Here is a 20,609-nt window from a genome sequence, read left to right on the forward strand (position 1 = left end):
TTAACTTTTCTGGGTGTTAATCAGATAAGCTTTAAGATTTATGATAGAACTTGGGAGTCTTCATTGCATAAAAATGAGTCTCCTTCAGTGCTTTGGGTAGTAGTACCTAAAGCACTTGGTTCATATATAGAAAGAAAAAAGGTATCTCTGAATATCACTTTAGGGGACAGATGCACAGATTCCTCCGCACACCCCACTGTGCCGGCGTTGGTAACTTTAATTAAGTGTTGTCAGGCCCAAAGTTGTTAGCTTATGTAGGTATTTGGAAGCTTGTTCAGGCATTATCAAGAAGGTTTTAGAGCTTATTATTATGTAGTTTGTCCTGTCGTGCAGAATGTGGGCTGGATCCTTTTGTGGGGCTACGCTGATTTAAACCAGCGCAGGGTTTAAAGTGCATTTTCCAGATGTGCCTGTTAATTTGATAGTGAAGATAACTGAGCAGAGGTGAAAGCCTGTTTGAGAAGGCTGGGGATCTTAAGGAGAGAGAGAGAGAGAGAGAAAATAACACTATGTAAACATGGTGCTGAAAGCTGTGTTAGAATTCCTGCAGTCAGCTGGGGAGAGAGATAAAGCTGTGTTGGTTATCTAAGTTTTGCTGGGTTTCTGATCCTCAAATATTTCATTTTCAAACTCTGAAGTTCTTGTCAAGTAGAGGGTGGCAGGAGAGGACTTTAATGCCACCTCCACGTTGGTCTAAACTACAGGGAATAGTGGAAAAGCCTCACAGGTGAGGCAGGGGAATATTTCCAAAATAGCAGAATACAAATGCTCTCTATCCATGCAGCCACATTGGGAAAGAAGTCTTAGCAAGGCTGTTGTAGCATTGTGCTCCCTGAAGTATGGAGCCAACCCTTCCATGCTTGAGGGATAATACTAGTTCAGGGTCTCATACTTGTGTCTAGGTTTTTGTTTTTCTGACATAATTGTTCATTGCCTCTACTTACTGTTGGCAACAGGAAGGGGAAAATATTTTCTATTTGGCTGTGGAAGATATTGAAACAGACACAGAGCTTTTGATTGGGTACTTGGACAGTGACATGGAAGAAGAGGAGGAGGAGGAGGAAGTAGTAACAGTTATCCAGGAAGATGAAGACAGTGGCAGCAATAAAGAAGTGCAACCAGCTGGTGAAAAAATTGCAGGTGAGCAATGTGTAAAATATAGGGTCACTTGAGAGCTTGAAAGTGGTAATGAAGAAAGGGAACGCTGACTGTATAGGACTGGGGAACTGGAAGGTTCCTGGGGTTTAATCTGAGTTCTTGCATTATTTTTATCTCTTTATTTGGGTTTGAGTTGAGCTTCTTTGCCTAATAAGGAGAAGCCAGTCAATTACTGAGTGAATGAGCGAGCCTGGATTTCTTTAGTAGCCATTAATTTTTGAACTAAAAGCAGAGTTTGTTTCACCTGACACACAGGGTTATGAATGCTGAGCTTTTGCTCTTAAGAGGGGTAGTTTCCTTCTTACTTAGGTGGGAGAGAAACAAACCTTTCATAAAGCTGTTCAGCCAATCCTAAGGTAAGCTGTCCAGGAAAAGGAAGGTGAGATGAGCTGTCTGGGGAATTCTCAGCATCTTTATCAAACATAAAGATGAATTTATGAATGACTAATTGCACTGAGGTTCCAGTTGAGTTGAATGAGTCATTTGGGCCAACAGTCTAAGTCACACCCATCTTAATACTTTGCATCCATTTTCAGTAATGCTGATGGTAATCCAGTTAAGATAGGCTGTCTGTAATCCCTTCAGAGACTTTGTTTTTTTGTGAGTTTCATGCCACCGTTTTGCATAATCTGTTTCTGGCAGAGAGTCTCTCTTAATGTAACCAAAAAACCTGGGAACTATTCCTTTACATTGGTTTTGCCTCCAATCATGCAGATTCCCTCACCTGTAAGCAGGACCATGCATGCCCAAACTGTGAATCCAGTTTTCCCAGCCAGGAGATCCTAGCTGAGCATCTGCAGACTTTGCACCAAAAACCCAGTGAGGAAAAGGAATTTAAGTGCCGAAATTGTGGAAAGAAATTCCCCGTTAAACAAGCTCTACAAAGACAGTGAGTAGAAACAGGAGTGTTTTTTCAGGGATCATTTAAATCAATTTCATTCAATCATTTATTTCTGTTGACCTAATCACAATCTAAGCTTTAATTTTTATGCATCTGTATTTATACCCTTACCCTTTGCTTTAATCTTTTAATGTGTTAGTTTCTCATGTTTGTTGTAGACGTCAATGGGAGTTGCAAAAATGGTGACAATTTTTTATGTGTTAGAGTCATACACTGTAGACCAGACCTGAGCAGCAGTTTGGTGCAGCATTGCTGGTCTCCATCTGTAGAATATTTAGTAGTTTAGGAGGTGTAATTTTCAAACTGTGGATGTTGGTACAGAACTAAAGATGTAGAACAGAAAAGAAAACCAGTGCTTCATGTTTGCTTAATTAAATATTTGGATGATGGTAAAAGAAATAGAAACATGAAAGATGTGAGATTTAAGAACACATCTTTATTGTCCTTGAGAGTAAATAGGCAGTTTTGTCCCTAAAGTCATATATCTTAGAATTATGGTTCTGTACATAATTGGTTTGTCTTTTGTTGTTTATGTATGTATTTTCTTACAATTAGATATATTACTTTTTATTGTACATTTAATTACAGGTTCCAGATTGTTCACCTACTTTTTGTAAAGCTGTATATATTTTTTTAGTTACTTCGAGCCTGTGTAAGTTGTACAGTGTTGTCCTTACTTGGTTTTTTCCTTTGTTTCATAGTGTCCTTCAGTGCACAGAGAATATCAGTCCAGGAGACTCCTCAAGAAGTTTCCAGTGCTCTGTTTGCAATACTCTCTTCAGCTCGGAATCGAGGTTTTGTGTCCGAGTTACAGGACTGCTGTCATGTCCTTGCTGGCCTCCCTTTGCATGTTAGCTTTCCAAAAGCTTGGTAGTGTTTGGGAATCCTAACAGGGCAAGGACTCAAATGCTTTGATTCCTCTCTGCTGTAAGTAATGCATGAGGTGGCCTTGGAACTCTGCAGTGCAGCATGTGTTCAGCTCCCAGTACTTGCTACAGCTCTGGTTTCTGGAGACACTGCCTGATGTGGGGCTTTTTTCCTCTCTGTGTTATCCCATGTAGTTATGAGCAGCACAAGGAGGCGTGCAGAGGGGATGCCAGGTTCATATGCAAGGCAGATAGCTGTGGGAAGAGGTTCAAGAGCAAGGATGCCCTGAAAAAACACAAAGAAAATGTTCACAGTGGTAAGAAAGAGTTTAATGTTTCTTCAGAAAAATCCCTCTGATGTGTTCTTTAGCCTTAAATTTGCAAATCAGAGTAAATATTGTCTTTGGTTTCTTTTTTAATGGATTCATTTGTATCAAAAAGAAAATTAAGAAGCAACTAATTGCAGGAGTAACTATTTCCCCTCTCCCTGGGAGAAATTATTGTAAGCCAGATGAATCATTAGTCTCCTGCAGAAAATGTAATAGGAATCTTGACAACTTCAAACTAGGCAAAGAGTAGATGAAGCAAAGGTTTCATAGTGAGGAGAATCAACCACTGGCACAAACTGCTACAGGAAATGGTGAGTTCTTGATTTTTTGGTATTTTCAGGACAAAATAGGACATCTTTTTTTGCTTAATAGAACAATTAGGCTCGGTAAGGGTGTTGCATAAAATCCTATAGCATCTGTTGTGCAGGAAGCCAGACCAGACCATCCACTGGTCCTCTTAGGCCCTGGTGTGTTTGTATCTGTGCGCTGTGAATCCATAGTTTTCACTCAAACTTCACTCTCTTCTAATGAAAGGGCAAAGTACTGCTCTCGGGTGCAAAATGCAGATCTCAGTCCTAGAATTCTGCACTCTCCCTGTGTGTCCCCTCTCCATGCCAATGGAAGATCATTATGTGTGGGGACAGCAGAATTCCAGAGTGCAGAGAAAACAGTGTTCAGTTGATGGTGACAGCACTGAGATGTTTTTTAATATTTTCAGTCTCTTTTCTCCTGTCAAACTCTTGCAGTGTAGAGAAAACCTTCTGTAGTCATTCTTACAAGAGATTATCTCCTTTTTCTGGTGTCTGTAAGAATTTTTTTCATTGAGGGGCACTGTTATGTTTAGACTTAGCTTATGTCAGTTATGTAGTAGTATTATGAATTCCACAGTTCTCCTGGATCACTCCAGACATGATGGAGAGTGGGTCCATGCAGAATATTTTTTCTCTGCTGGCACAATGAGCAGAGCTTTTATTTTACCACTTGGGAGTTGTAGAAGTCACAACCGGTGTCAGTGCAGGAAGGAAAAGAACCTTCTGCTAGAAGACACTACTGTTTGGGGACACTTCTAGAATTCCTTTCTGCTTTGTGTTACCTAGAGGCACGGGAAGGTGGACAGGATTGTTGTGTGTTGCCTGTTAAACAAAGCTATGACCAGACACTCCCTGTCACCTTCCTTACCTCTGAAAGTGACTCATTAATGTCCTTCTAAGTTGAAGGACTAAGTGTATTCCTGTGTTATGTATCTGTTTGTGTCTATAAATACTTGTCATAAGTTTTATAACTTTGTACTTTTACAATCTTTTTGCTGTTCAATGTAGTATGAACATGTTTTACCTAAGCTAGGAACCGTCTTGCATAGGCATCTTAAATGATAATAAAATAATTATGTTTATGGTGGCTTTGTCTTGAAATAAAATAGCTTAGTGGGTTACTAAAATGAATCTCTAAAGGTAAGGAAAAGACAAACTCAATTAAATGCCCTGTGACTTTTTAAAGCAGATGTGAAAAGGGAAGGAAAATATGTCTGGTAGGTGACCTATAGCTTGTTTTGTAATTTGCATTTTAGACAAGATTGGAATTCATGATCTGGTGCTCATACAATTTCCCTGGTTTTTTTCAGTGAAAGACCATTAATGATATATTATTTTATGTAGTAGGATGCTTTCTAAATAGACAAAAATGGGAAATGGTGATTTTAACTTAAGTTTGAGTTTTTATTGTTTCTGCACTACCTCCTGTATTGATTTCTAGATGAAATGAACTGTTCAGTTGCCAAGCGAGTTGTTCTCAGTTGTGAATTGTGGTCTTCATGTGGGATTGGTGGTGTATGGTAACATCTATTTGAAGGGTTTTTTTCTTTATTGTTCTGGTTTTCTTAATTTACATTCCACCAGTAACTGGTTTGTTGGACACCCACAGAGAACTGCTGATATGGAGCACTTTGAAGATGGGATACAAATGTAAAAATCCTATGTCAGTCAAATGACCTGTGAAAAGTCACAGGCTTAGTGGAAATATTTAGGTTCTTTCTTAGCACTTCCTCTTTAAGATGTTGGTGGTATTTTGTTTCTGTTTCAGGAAATTCTAGGAAGAAGCTGATGTGTTCAGTGTGCAATAAGAAATGTTCCTCAGCAGCAAATCTCCAGGAGCATCGAAAGGTCAGTAAGATGAAGGCTGACTCACAGCAGGCTCTGACTTCCCTGAGATGTGAGGCTCTGCTGCTTAGGTCACTTGAAAGCTGCTGCAGAGCAAGCCTTTGGGTGATCTCTTTCATGGTTACAAAGCCAACCTGTTCCGGTGTGGGTATTTATTTTTGTAATCACACTTGCTTAAACCAAGTATCTCCCTAAAGTTTTCATGCATCTCTCACCAAATGCAAATACGTTTGTGCACTCCAGCATTAAGTCAGAGTTGCCTGCTGTTCTTCAGCATTCTTAAGCACTAAGCTAAATCTAAAGTGTGTTATGTAATCATAGCATACATATAGACCATAAAATAGGTCATGAGCTTTCAGTTTTTGTACAAAACACAACCATTTCCTTACTGCTTTTTGACATACCACTTAGGGGAGTTATTTCTATTGTAGTTATGCAGCAGTAAGAAAAAAATTCTTCCTCAGCCCCAAATTTTTAATGTCTTTTTGTTTATGGACATAATCTTTTATAACCAGAACAGGAGGGGTTAACAGTTGGAAAAGCGTCTACTGGAAATAAGGGTGTTCCTGTAGAAATACAGATGGACCATGAATATGAGATTCTGAATCCATTATACCCAAAGGAAGTCCCTGCAAGATTAATTTGATAAACCACTGAAACCCAGGAGAATCTGTTTTTGCAAAAAGATACCTTGTACTGTTTATCAGATTAACTGTAAGTCTTTAATAATGCCCTGGTTGTAACCTGAATCCGTTGAGGATATAAATGATATCAATTAAAATATGTTGTTGCAAAGGAAAGGGTGGGCCCCCTCCTTTTTAATTTGTTTTTCTCCTTGCTTGTGTTAGTATGTCCTGCATTTCTTGTCTAATAGGGCTGTACTTTGTTATCATGGTGTGCCTTGCCCCACATGTCGTTACAAGTTGTACACATTGGCACAGGTTTTACACATCAGGCCTTGAAAATGCAAAATATCCTGGTTAGTATGCCCATTTTATTAAATGCTTGTTCTATTTCAGTAGTTGTAATTTTGTGCAGACACTGTGACACACTAACAAGCTTCTCAAATATCACTGACTGTGTCTCACCTTGAGAATCACCATGAGGATTTTGTGCATAAAACTTTGTTTACTCTTCTTGATTGGCTTTTCTTTTAAAATATCCAGAAAATGGGTATTCCAGATTTACACACTTATATCAGATAGTGAAGGAGGTTGCACATAGTAGTACTCATGCTGTTTGTTTGCTTGAATTGATTTCTTTCTGTAGGAAGTGTGGCAGGATCATCAGCATTGCCAAAAATATTTGTACAGGCAACAAAACCACTAAGAAAATAATAGGTGAAACCAGGAGAAAAAGATGAATTTTCCCCCTATCCATTTCAATGTAAGGAAACAAAAGTAGAGAATAAAATGATGAAGTATAACAGAAAACAAGCCCAAACAACAGAAAGAAAGAAGTCTGACAAGCACAGAGAAAGGAGGTAAAGAGGGTGGCTCTAGGGAGATGGACATTTGTTTGCTTTCTGAAGACATGGGCATTCATGTCATCTTTAATTTGAACTCATTTTTAGCTTTGTGTGTCTTGTGCACTGCTTGTGCCTTAACTGGCTAAAGATAAGCCCTTCCTTAGGCATGCACAATTAAACCTTGCTGTTGTCATCCAGACTGCTGCTTGTACCACGCTAGTTTTTGGTGACATGCCTTGGTTGTTTGGGGTTTTTTTAAATTTTATCTCAGTAAATTCAAGGAAACGTAGGGCTGTGTATATCCACCAGTTTTTTGTCTTATCCTCCAGCTGTACTGTTACTACCTTTTATCTTGTATTTATAGGAGTCCATGATTTGGGCTGCTAAGTGGTATAATAACGTAAAAAAAATTAAATTCCCAGCAATACTTCTCAAGAAATGCTGTGCATGGGCCTACAGAAGACAGGGTAATAGAATGAAAAAGACTGTTGGAAGATTTCCTTTCTGCAAGTTTGTGATGTCTCCCGGTAGAACAAACAAAACACCATCTGAACTGGATTCTGATACTGAATTCTGGAGTTTGAGTAAAATGCAAAGTTAAATCACTTAATAATGATAATAATGAGGAGACAAGCAAGGAGAGTGTTCATCTTCACTGATGCAGATTCTGCTAAATGTTTCCTTTTAATAAAAGTATCTCATGTTTTGGATTTTAATTGTTCACAGGAACTTAAATTTCAAAGTGGGCAGGTGCATGTGAGTAGCACAGGCTGCCAGGCCTCTCCACTGATGCTCTACTGGTCTGTAGTGGAAAGGGAAGAAACATTCAAACAAATCCCAGGGTTGCTGGTTTCTTTTCCCAGTCAGAGTTGATAGTGCTGCGCTTCCAGTGTTTGTAGGTAGACTCTCTGTCTGTACAGCTGTGGGCTGAGCTCCTGACTCTTATTGTAAGCATGTGTTTTCATGGTAAAGCAGCTCATTCTTCTTTCAAGAAAGAAGATTAAGGACACCTTTGAGTGTAGGACAGGAAGGCTTTTTTGAGTTTGGGAATGCAGGTTTTGTGGGTTACTGGTAGGACTCTTTTGTGCTGGTGCCTCTCTGGATTTCTTACCAGATTTCTCACATGAATCTGTACAGTTCCATTCAGCTGTAATTCTGTCTGCTGGAGGCAAGGGACCAAACCAAGGTAGATCCTACTTTGGTCAGAATTCGAGAATGCGTATAAAAAACCCCTTGCTTCTTTCTGAACTTTTTAAACTTTGTAGAGCTGGACTTCCTGCAAAATTGTTGTGAGTAGAATCACACTTAAAAATCCTCTCTGCTTCTCAACCCCCGGCCCTCTTTTTTTACCTGCCAGTGCCTAGCATCTCTTTTGGGTTAATTTCTGACCGCGTTGTTCAAAACTGAAGAGTGTTTTATTCTACTGGGCAATCTTTATTGTTTGTTTGCCAGAAGTTTCTCTCAACTGCCTCCTCTTTTTCCAGCATTTAGTCCTAGATGCCATTATGTGGTGTGATGTTGAAAATCCTGCATTTGTAGTTTGAGACAGTGCTGCCCCTCTACTGTCTGGCCTCTAGTAGCTTTTAAGAGAAACAGTTCTGCAAGAGTTTGATAGTACTTGTTTTTTAAAATTCTGACAGAAGCTATGAAGTGGTTTGTTTGTTATTTTTATATGTGTCTTATTGACAAGAAGAAAATGTTCTGAAAAGTTACTCTGCATTTGGTTTTTTAATACTTTCCTGACAACGGTATTTTAAATGGATCTGGTAGTTAGAAACAGGTTATACGAACTTGCAGTATAGGTGTAATGATAATTTTTTGTTTGCAGTTATAAATTTTTATTTTTTGGGAGATAGTCTTTTTCAGCAAGAGACAAGCAAGGGGGAAATCACAGAATATTAATGAGTATTAGTATAGCTACTGGCTAGTAAATAGCTACATTCTACTAGGGAATTTCTGTATATGTAAGATGTATGGTCTTGTTTCACACACACATTTAATTATCATAAAACACTCATTTTGCAGGTCCATGAGATCTTTGAGTGTCAAGAATGTGACAAGAAATTCATTTCGGCGAACCAGCTGAAGCGCCATATGATAACTCATTCAGGTAATGTACAGAAATGACACAGAGCTGTATGTGTGTGGATATGTATTTAATATGTATTGAATTTTACCTGAATTAGTTGCTTATGGAAGGCCCGATGAAATCTGTATTGTCCTGAGCTGGGCAGGCCAATCTCAGGTTCCAAGGAAACTATCCAAGCCAGCCTTTCCAAGCCTTCCAAAAATCCAAGTGAAGTGGTGTAGTCTTCTTTGTATTGCTGCTTTGTCAAGCTGTTTTGTCGTGCTAGCTGGGGTGGATGAGGTCAGTAAGCTGGGATGAGGTAAAAGATTGCTCCATGGCTTAGAGAGGAGGTGAAAAACCAGTGGTTGAGGTTTTATGCTGAGGAGAAGAGGCTGGGAGCTGGGATGTGCTGTCAGTGATCTGTGATACACACTGAGTGCTTTCCTGTTTATCTGTATATGTGTTAGTGGGCTTATAGCTTCTGGTTAGAGGAGAGCAGCTCATGGTCCACCCCATCCACAGACCACCCACAAATGTTCCCTTGTGCCAGCACAATGCCAATGTGAGCAGGGACTGTCCCGTTGTAGGTTTGGAAGTGTGGCACAAGTTGGCTCTGCCAGGATTTCTGGTCACTGCAATCCAGTGTTTTCTGTGTCCTTCACCAGTGATTAGAAACATCAAGCAACACATTTGAAACACAAACATTGTTCTGTCAAATGCATTAGCATTTAAACAAATGCAGGTTTTTACAGCTGCACAGGCTTAGAATTGAACTGTTTTCTTGGTATCAGTCCACAGCAAAAGCTCGTTTCTTGCAACATAATCTGTATCTCAGAGGCTCCTGGCTTTTTGGACGAGCATTTGTGCAGTTAAGTTGCAGTCACCAGTTGAAGCATAAAGGCTTTTTGCATAGAAACTTTTGGTTTTGGAAGCTAATATGTATATTGTTAATTAAGTTTTAAAACATTTAAACTGTCATGCCTTCTTTAACATTTGTAATCTGGAAACACAGTTTTCCTCTTTGAAGTCATTCTCTTTTGATTTAAGCTAATTAATCAGAGTTGAGTTTAGCAATGAGTATTGCAAAGAATGTGCCAATTTCTTGAGATACACCATGGCTCATCTTCTGTGAAGTGACTTAACTGTCTAACATAAAGAGCATTAGATGTCTTTCTAATTGGTTTAATCTTAATTGGGTTGACTTAATTGCAGAAATCTCTTTGAGGAGATGACTGTCTCTGCCTTTCATCTTCTCCCCCTGTATAAACAGGAGATTAAATGTCCCCCACTCATTTTCTGCAGAAAAACGCCCCTACACCTGCGAGGTTTGCAATAAGTCCTTCAAACGACTTGATCAAGTGACTGCACACAAAATAATACACAGTGAAGATAAACCTTATAAATGCAAGCTTTGTGGAAAGGGATTTGCCCACAGAAATGTTTACAAGAATCACAAGAAGGTAAAGCACTCTGCTGTTGTTGTTTACAGGTCTGCCAGCCTCAGATTTGCAGATTTTTTTTTTCTTTTAAGTGGTTCATTGTTAAGCTCTGCCATGCTTATAAACATGGGATTAAAGTACTGGAGAATGTAGTTTTAGTGTTCTTTGTTATATCCAAGATCTCAATTCTGAATCAATTCTAGTAAACAAAATAGTTAAATAAGCAGAAGTAGATCACAGTTGCTTGGTTAAAAGCATCAAATAAATCCCATTTTGACTTTTTTGTTCTGTTTTATTTTTTGCTTTGTTTGGTGGTGGTTTTTTGTTTTTTTTTAAGTACTAGGTTACCAAGTTAATGTTACTGATTTAAAGATGTCTCCAAATATCTTTTTTAAAAGTGTAATTGAATAAAACTATGTGTAGTACTCTTGCAGTCATTGTTGGACTTAGCAGCAGATGCTTCCAAACGACACTAAATTTGAACTTGGTGCAGTGTTCACACATTAAAACAATGTGAGAAGAAACATTACCTGAAAAACAGGCTCACAAAGGGATATTCTGCCTGTGTTGATTGAACCTCAAATCTGTTGGCCTAATTTCTGTAATGCCTGTCATTAGTTCTAACCTGGGCTTATGTTTCTAATGGCAAGGCTCTATCCAGGACTGCTGTTTCAGAATTACAAGGCTGTGGAAAAAAAAAAAGAAAAAAAGCCCCAACCCTGATACAGCCATACCTCCAAGTCTTTCGCAGTGTGGCTCATGTTATATTCCATCTGGGAATTTGGCACAGGATCTTTGCACCATCTCTTGCACTTGCAGCCATAAATCATGTAAGAGCAATAATAATGCCTCTCACAGGATGAAATGGTGATGACTGTCTAAAACGAGAAGGCATGCAGCAGCCTGCTGAAGGACAAGATTAGCTGCCCTACATTATATTTTATGTTTTAGACTTACAGAAAATTGGACAGGACCTTGCAGATAGATTGGATATATTCTGAGAAAAATGTATAAAATGTTATCTAGAAAGATAGCTCTATATGTTAAGTGAATACTTCTTACATGTTTCCTGATGTTAACTTGCCACTGATGACTGGTAGGGAGTTTGGGTTGAAAATGGACTTCAGGATTAAGTATGAAGGAGTAAACACTTTGACCCAATTCTGTGTTTAAAGCAGCAGCACCACTAGCATGGTGCAAGGATTAGAGCCTCCACTAAATGGGAAAAATACTAAAATTTAGACAGCTTTAGTGGGTATCTAATTTTGACAGAATTCCTTAAAGCATGTTGGAATGCTGGTTTCCTGGACTTGTTTGCACCTAGGGCTGGCTGTAAATCCACTCTCTTCTATATTGAGAGAAACTTATTCCTATGTTTTGCATAAAGATTACCCAAACAGCTGTGACTGTTCACCTATCCACATGTAGGTCTCTAAATTCACTTGCTGAGTGAAGAGGTGAACAGGAGAGACAGGAGACTGACATGGATGGCCTGAATTGCTTTTGTGGACACACCGCTCTCCATTGAGGAAACAACAGGAGGGAGACGTAGCAGACAGCAGAGGGGAGTCTGGATGTGTCTGCACAGAAGCCAATTGTGCCACACAACTGAAGGATGTGATGGTTTTGGATGCCAAAATAGTTTTGAGTACCTTGATTTTGGGAAGGCTATGCCTCGGGAAAGAGGACAATGGTTCTCCTGCTTGTTCACGGGAATGTTGTTCCAGGAGCAGTGCAAATGTAAAAGTCTATTGTGTATCGTACTTCTATGTATTTCTTCAGCTTGGGTTTTTAATGATTTTTAGCTATGTGTTTCCTGTAGGATGTCCCCCTAGGTTTATTTTCGTTTGGAGGAAGAGAAGTTGAACTCTAAATAATTTCAGGGTGCTTTTCTGAGTTCCAGGATTAGGTTACTGAAATAGTAGCAGGGAGCATAGATATCTGCAGTAGGAATGATGGGTACAGGAGTTAAAAAAACACTTCATTCAACAGATGCCTTTAAGTTTGATAGCAACATGCTTAAAAAACCTTTGGATTTTATAGAAGGCTTGCATCCTTCTTACATTTAAGAGAATACAAATGCATTTTGTGCCTTTGGGTTCTTGGTTTGTGTTTTAGATGGAAACTTGTTGCTGTTGTTTCTGTAATTCCTGTTTTTTTAACCTGATTTCATGTTGGAAGTCTCAAAATAAAAATGGCTCCCACAACGTGTTTTTAAACATCATTCAGATGTGGGTGTCTGTTGGGTCATTTCAAAAGTGCAGAAGGAGATCAGTTCCTCACATTTCACAGGATTTCACTGGGACATGCAGCGGAGTTGCCAAGAGTGTATCTGCTCTGTTCAATGGAGCATTGGGATGTGAACCTTAACTGAGCACTGATGTTCTTAGAGCTGCAGATCTGAGGCAGGAACTGGGGTACCTCTCTGATCTGCTGCTCCTGCAAACAGGTGCTGCAATGCTCTCTGGAGGTGCATGTGCAAGCTGGCTTTGCCACTTGCTTGGAGATGTCAAGGCTAGGAAGTGTTCTGGGATATGGAACCAGCTCAGATGTTCTCAGTGAGAGCTCAGACTGTGACTGAATGGTCGTGTGAAGAATACAATTCCATTTTTGTGACAAGGCAAGAGAGTTGTATCTGAAATGAAGAGGCAAATGTAGCAAAGGGATTGTGCTACGGATAAGAGCAGTCACTTTTCATGCAGGGTAGATTGGATGAGGGTGCATGATCTGAGCCATGTAATGCAGATTACTTCCATACAGGAGATGTTTCTGCTCCATCTGGTCCTTTGTTGCAATGTATAGCAGATGAGTTCAGAGAACAAAGTATGAGGACATGACAGCTGAAATAGGTCATCAGACGCAGGATTTTAAAGGGTTTATGGCTAATCCAGGGTTGTTTGGTCCTGGGGAGCATAATGATTTGAAACGACTGTATTCCATCAGTTTATCTGTTGGGAATAAGTAGCCTTGGGCTGGGCTTAAGCCTCCACAGATGCTGTGGTAGGAAATGCTGCCATGAAATGCTCCATAAGAGCCTACTCTCAGTTGTTGGGATGATCTGTGTACCCTTGCATGTGGGTGTGCCTGGTTAGGCGATTTTCTTCGTAAGGAAGTTAAGATGTGCAGATGAATCTGTGTCTTCTGATCAAAAGATGAGGAGAGCTATGAAGGAGATGCTAAGGAGGAGTTCTGTACAAATCACTGTGCTCTTCAGAACTGTCACTCACGTGGCGAGTGTTCCAAACCAGGGCGTTTTTTAAATAAGCAGCATGAATTTTGCGCTCGTGAAAGGTGCCAGGTTGACAGCTCTGGAGACTGAACCCTTCTATTTATCCACAGAACAGGTACAGCACAGACAGCAGCACTGCGAGCTTCCCCACAGTGTCTCGTCAATGTGTCCCAACCCTGTTCTGGAGGAACCCCCAGTTGAGGTGAGAAGGCAGTTCAGTCTCTTCATGTCCTGTCAATCCTTGGCCTCACTGCCAGGGGGGCTGAGCAGTGTGTCAGCTAATGCCAGCTGTGTTGGGAACCTGTAGAGTCTGGGCTTGAACATGAGAGATATTCCACACCTCTGATGGTCCTCCAGCAGTCTTTTTGCTTGCGGTGACATAGGCTGAGGTAAAGGAATTATTTTGAACCCAAGGCCTCCCTACACCATTGCAGTACACTCAGGTTTTGGTGCTGTGCATATGTGAGAGGGCATCGGTGTTAAAATCAAACTGGGTTCAAGGCCCTCAGCCAACCTGTCAATAATTATGCTGTCTCCCCACAGTGCCCTTTTCCCCCACAGCTGAAGGGGTAGAATAACAGTTGTGTGGATTCTGGATAGCAGAAATAGATTATATAAATACCTGCTGTGCTAATATTTGCCCTTAGTCTACTAAATTAACTCATTTACCTAATTTCCTGCATATTATAAAACACCATCCATCCCCTTTTCCTCTGGGTGCTCCAGCTTCTAATAAGGTCCTTGTGAGCTAATAAAGTATTTGGATGCTGATGCTTTAAAAACCTGCTTTCCTTTGCAAAAATAGTAGGAAATTGGGTAGATAGTAAATAAATCAGTACAACTTATTATCTACAGTGGGACAGCTGTTAATAACACTAGGAAACAGGGAAAGTGCTTTGGAATTTACAAAAGTAAAATAAAGCTGGATGTTTCCCAAACTCCAAAAAAGAAATTTGCTTCAACAACTCTGTGGTCTGGGAGATTCATCTGAGCTTAGCCTTTTATTTTATTCATAGCTTTGAGGCTGTTTTTCAGCTACAATGAATTTTTCTACAGCCAACAAAAGTCTCGGTACTGTTGCTTCCATGGCTTTGTTTTTTTCTGGTGATTTTTGTCTTTTGGTATTTTTTTTTAAGAAAAGCTATATATAAAAGTAATCTCATGATTTGAGGAATTTTCTTTGCCAAATTTTAGGTACTGTTTTGAAAATCAGATTGGTTTTACCTTAAAACTTAAAAAAAAGAGGGTTGTGTGTGTTCAACTTTAAAGCATTTATTCATATAAGTATTAATGTAAGGCCAGTGTTAGTACAGCTGAAGCAATACAGCTGAGCTTGTAGTTTTTTTCTGTGGTTGTTCTGTATTTCTGTTTCTGTTTACATGCACACCTCGTGACACTTGTGAGGACGGGGAAGGCGCAGTTACTCAGTAGCTGCTGTGCTGGCTTTCAGGATCCTGGATAATGGCAGAATGATTATTTTAATTCTTCATCCCCTGATGTTTCCAATTCTGATGTCCCTTTCTGAGTCCAGTCTAGAAAATTCGCTGTAGTTACTGCAATGACAGCTGATTGATTTCCATGAGCCTTTCCTCTGACACGTTCTCTTTCATCCACAGACCCATTCTGAAGAGAGACCGTTCCAGTGTGAGGAATGCAAAGCCTTGTTCCGAACCCCCTTCTCTCTACAAAGACATCTGTTAATCCATAACAGTAAGTGCAAAGTCAGGGAGGAAAAATGGCTTCCTGGTTTCTCACATTGGGCTGAGAAAAACCAGTATGTGGCACCTTGCTCCAATATACAACTTGCTGTGTTAAATTGGTACTAAGAATCAACTCTATATGCAGGGAGTTAAAAAATTCAGAGCCAGGTTCAAAGCTTGCCTTCAGATGCACTTAAATGCAAATCCAAATACGCTGTAGAAAATCCAGCAATGATTTGAGGTCTGATGGCAAGAGATTTATTTCTGCATTAAGTGTGATACTGTTACCTCCATTTTAAGAAACAGAGATAAGTCGGTGACTTGCTCAGCTTTTGTAGGCAGTCCGGTTTAGAGCTTGACACTGAGATTGTCTCTCCTGTGCCAGGCCAGGCTCGTGTTTCCTGCTCCTGGCATAGAACTAGAGCTGCTCAGAGAAGTGCTGTATCCATTTTCCCTCACGAGTAACTTTTCTTGGCATTCTGTCCTTTTTTTTTAGTTGACTGTGTTACGATTTTCTTTTTGGTGGAATTTTCTCCATCTCTAGTATTTGCAGACCCCTAGATTAGCATTCAACCCTCTGAACATCAGGAGTTTAGATTTTAGAAAATACTGATGATGTAAAATCTTCGTACCTCAGAAGGCAGTACTTTGATTTGGGGAATGTTCACACTGGCATAACTAAGAAAATCATGATCCTTTTTATAATCCTGCATAACAGTGTTTCTGTTAGATGAATTATTGGATTGGCATGTTTAGTTTGTTCTTCTACAATTGTCTTTCAAAGCTTCTGCAAATTTTATAAAGCATTGGATGCTGTAAATTTTTTCCCAATGTTAAATGTTCAAAATGATAAGGGAAAAGGTTAAAAACCTGTTCAGTAATGTGTATTCTAACGAACAAGGATTTGCAGAATATCCAAAATCCATAATTCACAATATGCAGAATTGTAGGTTTTGCTGAAGGTCTCTCTAAAAACATACACTTGGACTTTTTTTTCCAAAGAGGATGACCTGTTTTTCTCTTTGTTAGGTGAGAGGACCTTCAAGTGTGATCATTGTGATGCCACTTTCAAAAGAAAGGACACACTGAATGTTCATATTCAAGTAGTACACGATGGACATAAGAAATACAAGTGTGACCTGTGTGACAAAGCTTTTGTGACGCCCTCAGTCCTGAAGAGCCATAAGAAAGTGAGTAGAATCAACTGATGGTTTCTTGTGTGCCCTCAAGGTTGTGATTCAGCGTAGAATCCCCAGCTGCTTCTGCATTTCTGGTTTTCAGTAGAAAGCTTACCCTGAAATGCTCATTGCAGTAGTGGTGTTCTTGGTGGCAAGCACTATCTATAGCAAGTGCTTATGTTAAATCCAGTGCTCCAGCATCAGGTGTGTGGCAGGGTGGGACTTGCTGTACTGCTCTTAACACACTCCTTTCCACCAATCTCTGCAAAGGAATTGGGGTAAACTTTAGGAGGAAGCTTGCTCACTAGTTTGGCCTGAGGCACGATTGATGTTACAGGGAAGAAATGCAAAGAAAATAATTGAATCAAGAGCAAATCAGCTGAGAAAAGTCAGTTTAGGTGTTGCCACCTAATTCAGATTGTGAGAATTCGTTTAAAAAGTCATGCATGTATTGCTTGCCATGTAGTACATGCTTCATGGGTGTGTGTAAAATTGGAATTGCTTTTGCTTTGTGCTACTGTCAGACTACGACTGGCTGTGTTTGTGAGCCTTGTAGTCGTCATGTATTGCTCCCAGAAATCCCTTTGGTATTTGGGTCTTTGGAATGAATTAATAGCTGTGTGTCTGGTATATCCCAATATTGCTGGTAGAGATACAAATGATTTCCAAATAACTGTATCCTAATCAGGTGAAGTTTAACATTCATATCTTTAATGTTAGGGAATGAAAACAGTGCAAGTCCATCCAGTATTGAAATGAGATCTCATTTACTCTTCCTTCAGCTACAGCATAATGTGTACTATGTGAGATAGGTTTTTTATGATGTAATGAAGAAATTTGTAATGAAGAATCATTTCAGTGTCTTTCATAAAAATAAGAAGTAATGTCCCTATCTGAAGAGGGTCGTGTGCTAGCTCGAAACCGAAATAGTCACCTGTACAAATAACTGAATGTGTTATCTTTGCTATCTCATTTAAATTAACATTCTTAAATGAGATAATCAGAAATTCTCCACTAAAAGAACAGCCACAGTTACAAGGAAAAGGAGTTCAATAGACTGATAAATCTTCAGTTCAGAACTGGGTGTTGAACGTACAGTGTGAAAAATGATGGCGACCTTGTGTGTAATTGATTTCAGGGTGATCTTGCTGTTGACCACAGAGGTTGGATGGGAGAGTTTGTGATTTTTTTTTCTCCCATTTTGAAATAATTCTTTTTATTATCAGCGAGACCTTCTAGCCCTAAAAGCCTGATTTCAAAAGACAAGCTGGTGATAGCTACAGTGTTCTTTTTGTGATCAATTCTCTAACACATAGAGCTAATTAGAATCTTTGCCTGGTGTGATGGTAAAATACGTAATAGAGGTAATAGCAGTCAATGTCAATACAATTAAATATTCCATATTTCACTTTTTTATTTAATGCTGAACAGTCATTCTTGTCTTTCCCCACCCCATGTAGACTCACACAGGGGAAAAAGAAAAGATTTGCCCATATTGTGGACAGAAGTTTGCAAGCAATGGAACGCTGAGAGTTCATATTCGAAGCCATACAGGTATTTATTATAATGAACAGATAAGACTTTCTAAATATGTTACAAGGTATCTCTGTGTCCACAGTTTATCTATCTAAAACCAGGCAAATTTACAGGTAGGCCTAACACAGTATCTTTGTCAGCCATTTAACCTGCTCAGTGTGTAAAAGCTGTTGTCACGTTTCATTTTGCAAGTTTATGTTTTCATTCACGTAAGTGGCATCAGGCAGCTGAAAGAGGTTTCTGTGTGATACTTTGTTTCCAACATAAAACTGTGTTGATTTGCCTGTGGCATCAGAGCATGAGTTAACAAATAGCCTTCCTATGACATTTTCTTCACTCTGCATAACCACGTCTGGCTTGCAGGGAGATGACAGTAATTTCTGTGTGCTGCTGATATTACCCATCAGTTTGCACGGCGCAGAAAGCCTCAGTTTTTCAAGCTCATAGTGCAGATGGCTCTTGGGAAAATGCTCTGGAGATGTCCAAGTAAAAATGCTTTTCACACATGTGCTGCCACCAGTTACATTTCAGCTCTCTCAAGTAGGCTTCCCTAAATTTAAGAGTTGGGCTAAGGTGAGTTTTGTAAAACCACACACCAGGGACCTCTACCCTTGAGTTTAGAGCCCTGCAAAATTTGTAACCTCTGTTATAGGAGGCTGTGACATTTTGTACTTACTTGAGGGAGAAGGACGCTGAAGATTTCTAGTACCTTTGTAAGTGAAATGCAGGGGGGGAAACTGCCTTGCCAGGAGATGATACAGGTTGGAATTACAGGAATATGGATTGTGGAAACAATTTATGAATGAATAATGCTGCAGAAGGGAAACTTTGAAGGCCTCTTTTTTTACCCAAGAAGCTAGAAGCAGTCATTTTATAGTTACTAACTTGGGAAAAATGCCTTGCTAAATTCATTTATAGTGACCTGTGATAAATAAACTCTGGTCCTTTCCTCTTCCAGTCTTGCTGCTATTACAGTGTCAATTACATTTTTGGTGGTTTGCATCCTTCACTGTGAGAATGAAGCAAAATAGGTTTTCATAGTAGTTTTTGTAATTCTTTTATTGTTCCTGATCATTTCTTGCTTATCCTGATGAAGAATGGGGGGGAAGTTGCTGCTAAGTTGTGACTTGTGGTTTAAAAATAATATTTTTAAGTTACATGGCAAAAATGCCTTATGTAAGGCTGAGTGAGAAAATGCTGCATTTGGATTCATGTTGTAATTCTGGAGAGATGGTTTTGTTTGGTGCTGTACCTGAAGGCTTCAGCCATGTTGTTCTTGGTCTTAACACAAGCTCACTGATCACAAGAGGAAATTGTTATCCAGAGTTCAGTGAGCCTGAGGAAACAGAGCTTTCTGAGGAATAACTTGCATCATTCCCAAGGAACGTAAGCAGAGCTGATGAAGGAAATCCAGATCATCTGCAAACAGGGTAAAAAAAGGTTGAGCAGTCAAATTTCCTACAATGTGAAAATCCTTGACCACTTTTCAGGGAATTTCTGAGCAGTAAGAAATTTTCAGTTCATCAAATAATGGAGCCACAAACTTATTTTACTCAGAGATGGATGTTTGGTTTCTTAATGTTGCAGTGACTAATACTTCATGTTATTGGTGTCTGTTAAATTCTTTGGGTTTGAATTAATAATTTCAGAACTGTGCCATCCTTTTTTACTTTGGTCAGACTTCAGAGTATCACTTTTCCTTGTGAGCTGGAAGTGAAACAAGCAGCCGATGTCTGTTTTCAGGAGATGATTCATCCTCCTGAATAAGCCTTGAGCTGGGGCTAAGCTTTTGGTGCGACTAAGCAGTCCACAAGAAGTGTAAATATTGCAAAACCCTTCTTGTCTTAGTGTGATTATAGATGATGAGGCTTGAGGTCCGTGTCCAGACATTTGCATTATCCCATTTTCTGTGTGTGGTCAGCTAGACTTTGTTTTATGAGCTACTTTGTGTAAGAGGTTTTGTTCTGTATTTACAAAATAAATTGAGGTAGAGGTTTTTTTAAAGAGAGTTGTGCATCACTTTTTGTCATCCTTGTATTTATGAAGTTGTTCTTTACAAAAGGTGAGGTTCTAGGCTACCTTTCTGGTTCTGCTTTGGAATTATATTTTTGATATGCTTATTAATCCATATACAAAACCAGAAGCTCAGTCAGGTTTTGTCTTTTATTTAGTATGCAGCATGTGCTCTTGAATATTGCTGCTCACAGACATGCATGCTTCCTGGATAAGCAATTTTCTTCCCTCTTCTATCTTCAAATAAGACTCTGTAAATGAGCCCAAACAGTACTTGGCCTTTTGCAGCAACTGAGCTGGTTTGGGGTGAGTGAACATGTCTGCATGTGCATGTATAGAGGGAAGGGGGTGATGTTTGCCTCTGAACCTGGAGTATTGCTCTGTAATTCATCATCTGGGTTTCAGCCTTGGCATGACAGAGACAGCGCTCTGCAGGTCAGCTGAAACACTAGAGCACATTCTCCCTCTCCTGTATCCTGTTGGTTTATGACTTCTTGGGGTCACAGGGAGCTGGGGTTAATTCAGCAAAAGAATCCTTTGACTGTGATATAAATTCCTTGGCTTGTTC

At 39.5% G+C, this 20,609-nt stretch overlaps 1 protein-coding gene across 4 annotated transcripts in view; it reads left to right on the forward strand.

The window, feature by feature from the left end:
- Nucleotides 1–20,609, forward strand: part of PRDM5 (PR/SET domain 5) — an 83,873-nt gene that overhangs the window by 16,025 nt on the left and 47,239 nt on the right. For 3 of the 4 annotated variants that reach the window (XR_006019560.1, XR_006019561.1, XM_042048610.1), the window contains exons 4-13: nt 957–1,140; nt 1,873–2,047; nt 2,761–2,853; nt 3,121–3,242; nt 5,334–5,413; nt 8,904–8,988; nt 10,249–10,406; nt 15,231–15,324; nt 16,344–16,504; nt 17,953–18,046. Coding sequence is in view for 2 of the 4 variants with exons in the window: in XM_042048610.1 (XP_041904544.1) it covers nt 957–1,140; nt 1,873–2,047; nt 2,761–2,853; nt 3,121–3,242; nt 5,334–5,413; nt 8,904–8,988; nt 10,249–10,406; nt 15,231–15,324; nt 16,344–16,504; nt 17,953–18,046 (1,246 nt within the window). In the remaining 2 variants the exon portion in view is untranslated. Of the gene's footprint in view, nt 1–956; nt 1,141–1,872; nt 2,048–2,760; nt 2,854–3,120; nt 3,243–5,333; nt 5,414–8,903; nt 8,989–10,248; nt 10,407–13,724; nt 13,817–15,230; nt 15,325–16,343; nt 16,505–17,952; nt 18,047–20,609 lie in introns of all 4 variants that reach the window. The other variant, XM_042048611.1, reaches the window with a different exon arrangement.

This window comes from Corvus kubaryi, unplaced genomic scaffold (genome assembly GCF_017639235.1).
Source record: "Corvus kubaryi isolate FWS band 111438036 unplaced genomic scaffold, C.kubaryi_AGA036_p1.0 67, whole genome shotgun sequence".
NCBI lineage: Eukaryota > Metazoa > Chordata > Aves > Passeriformes > Corvidae > Corvus > Corvus kubaryi.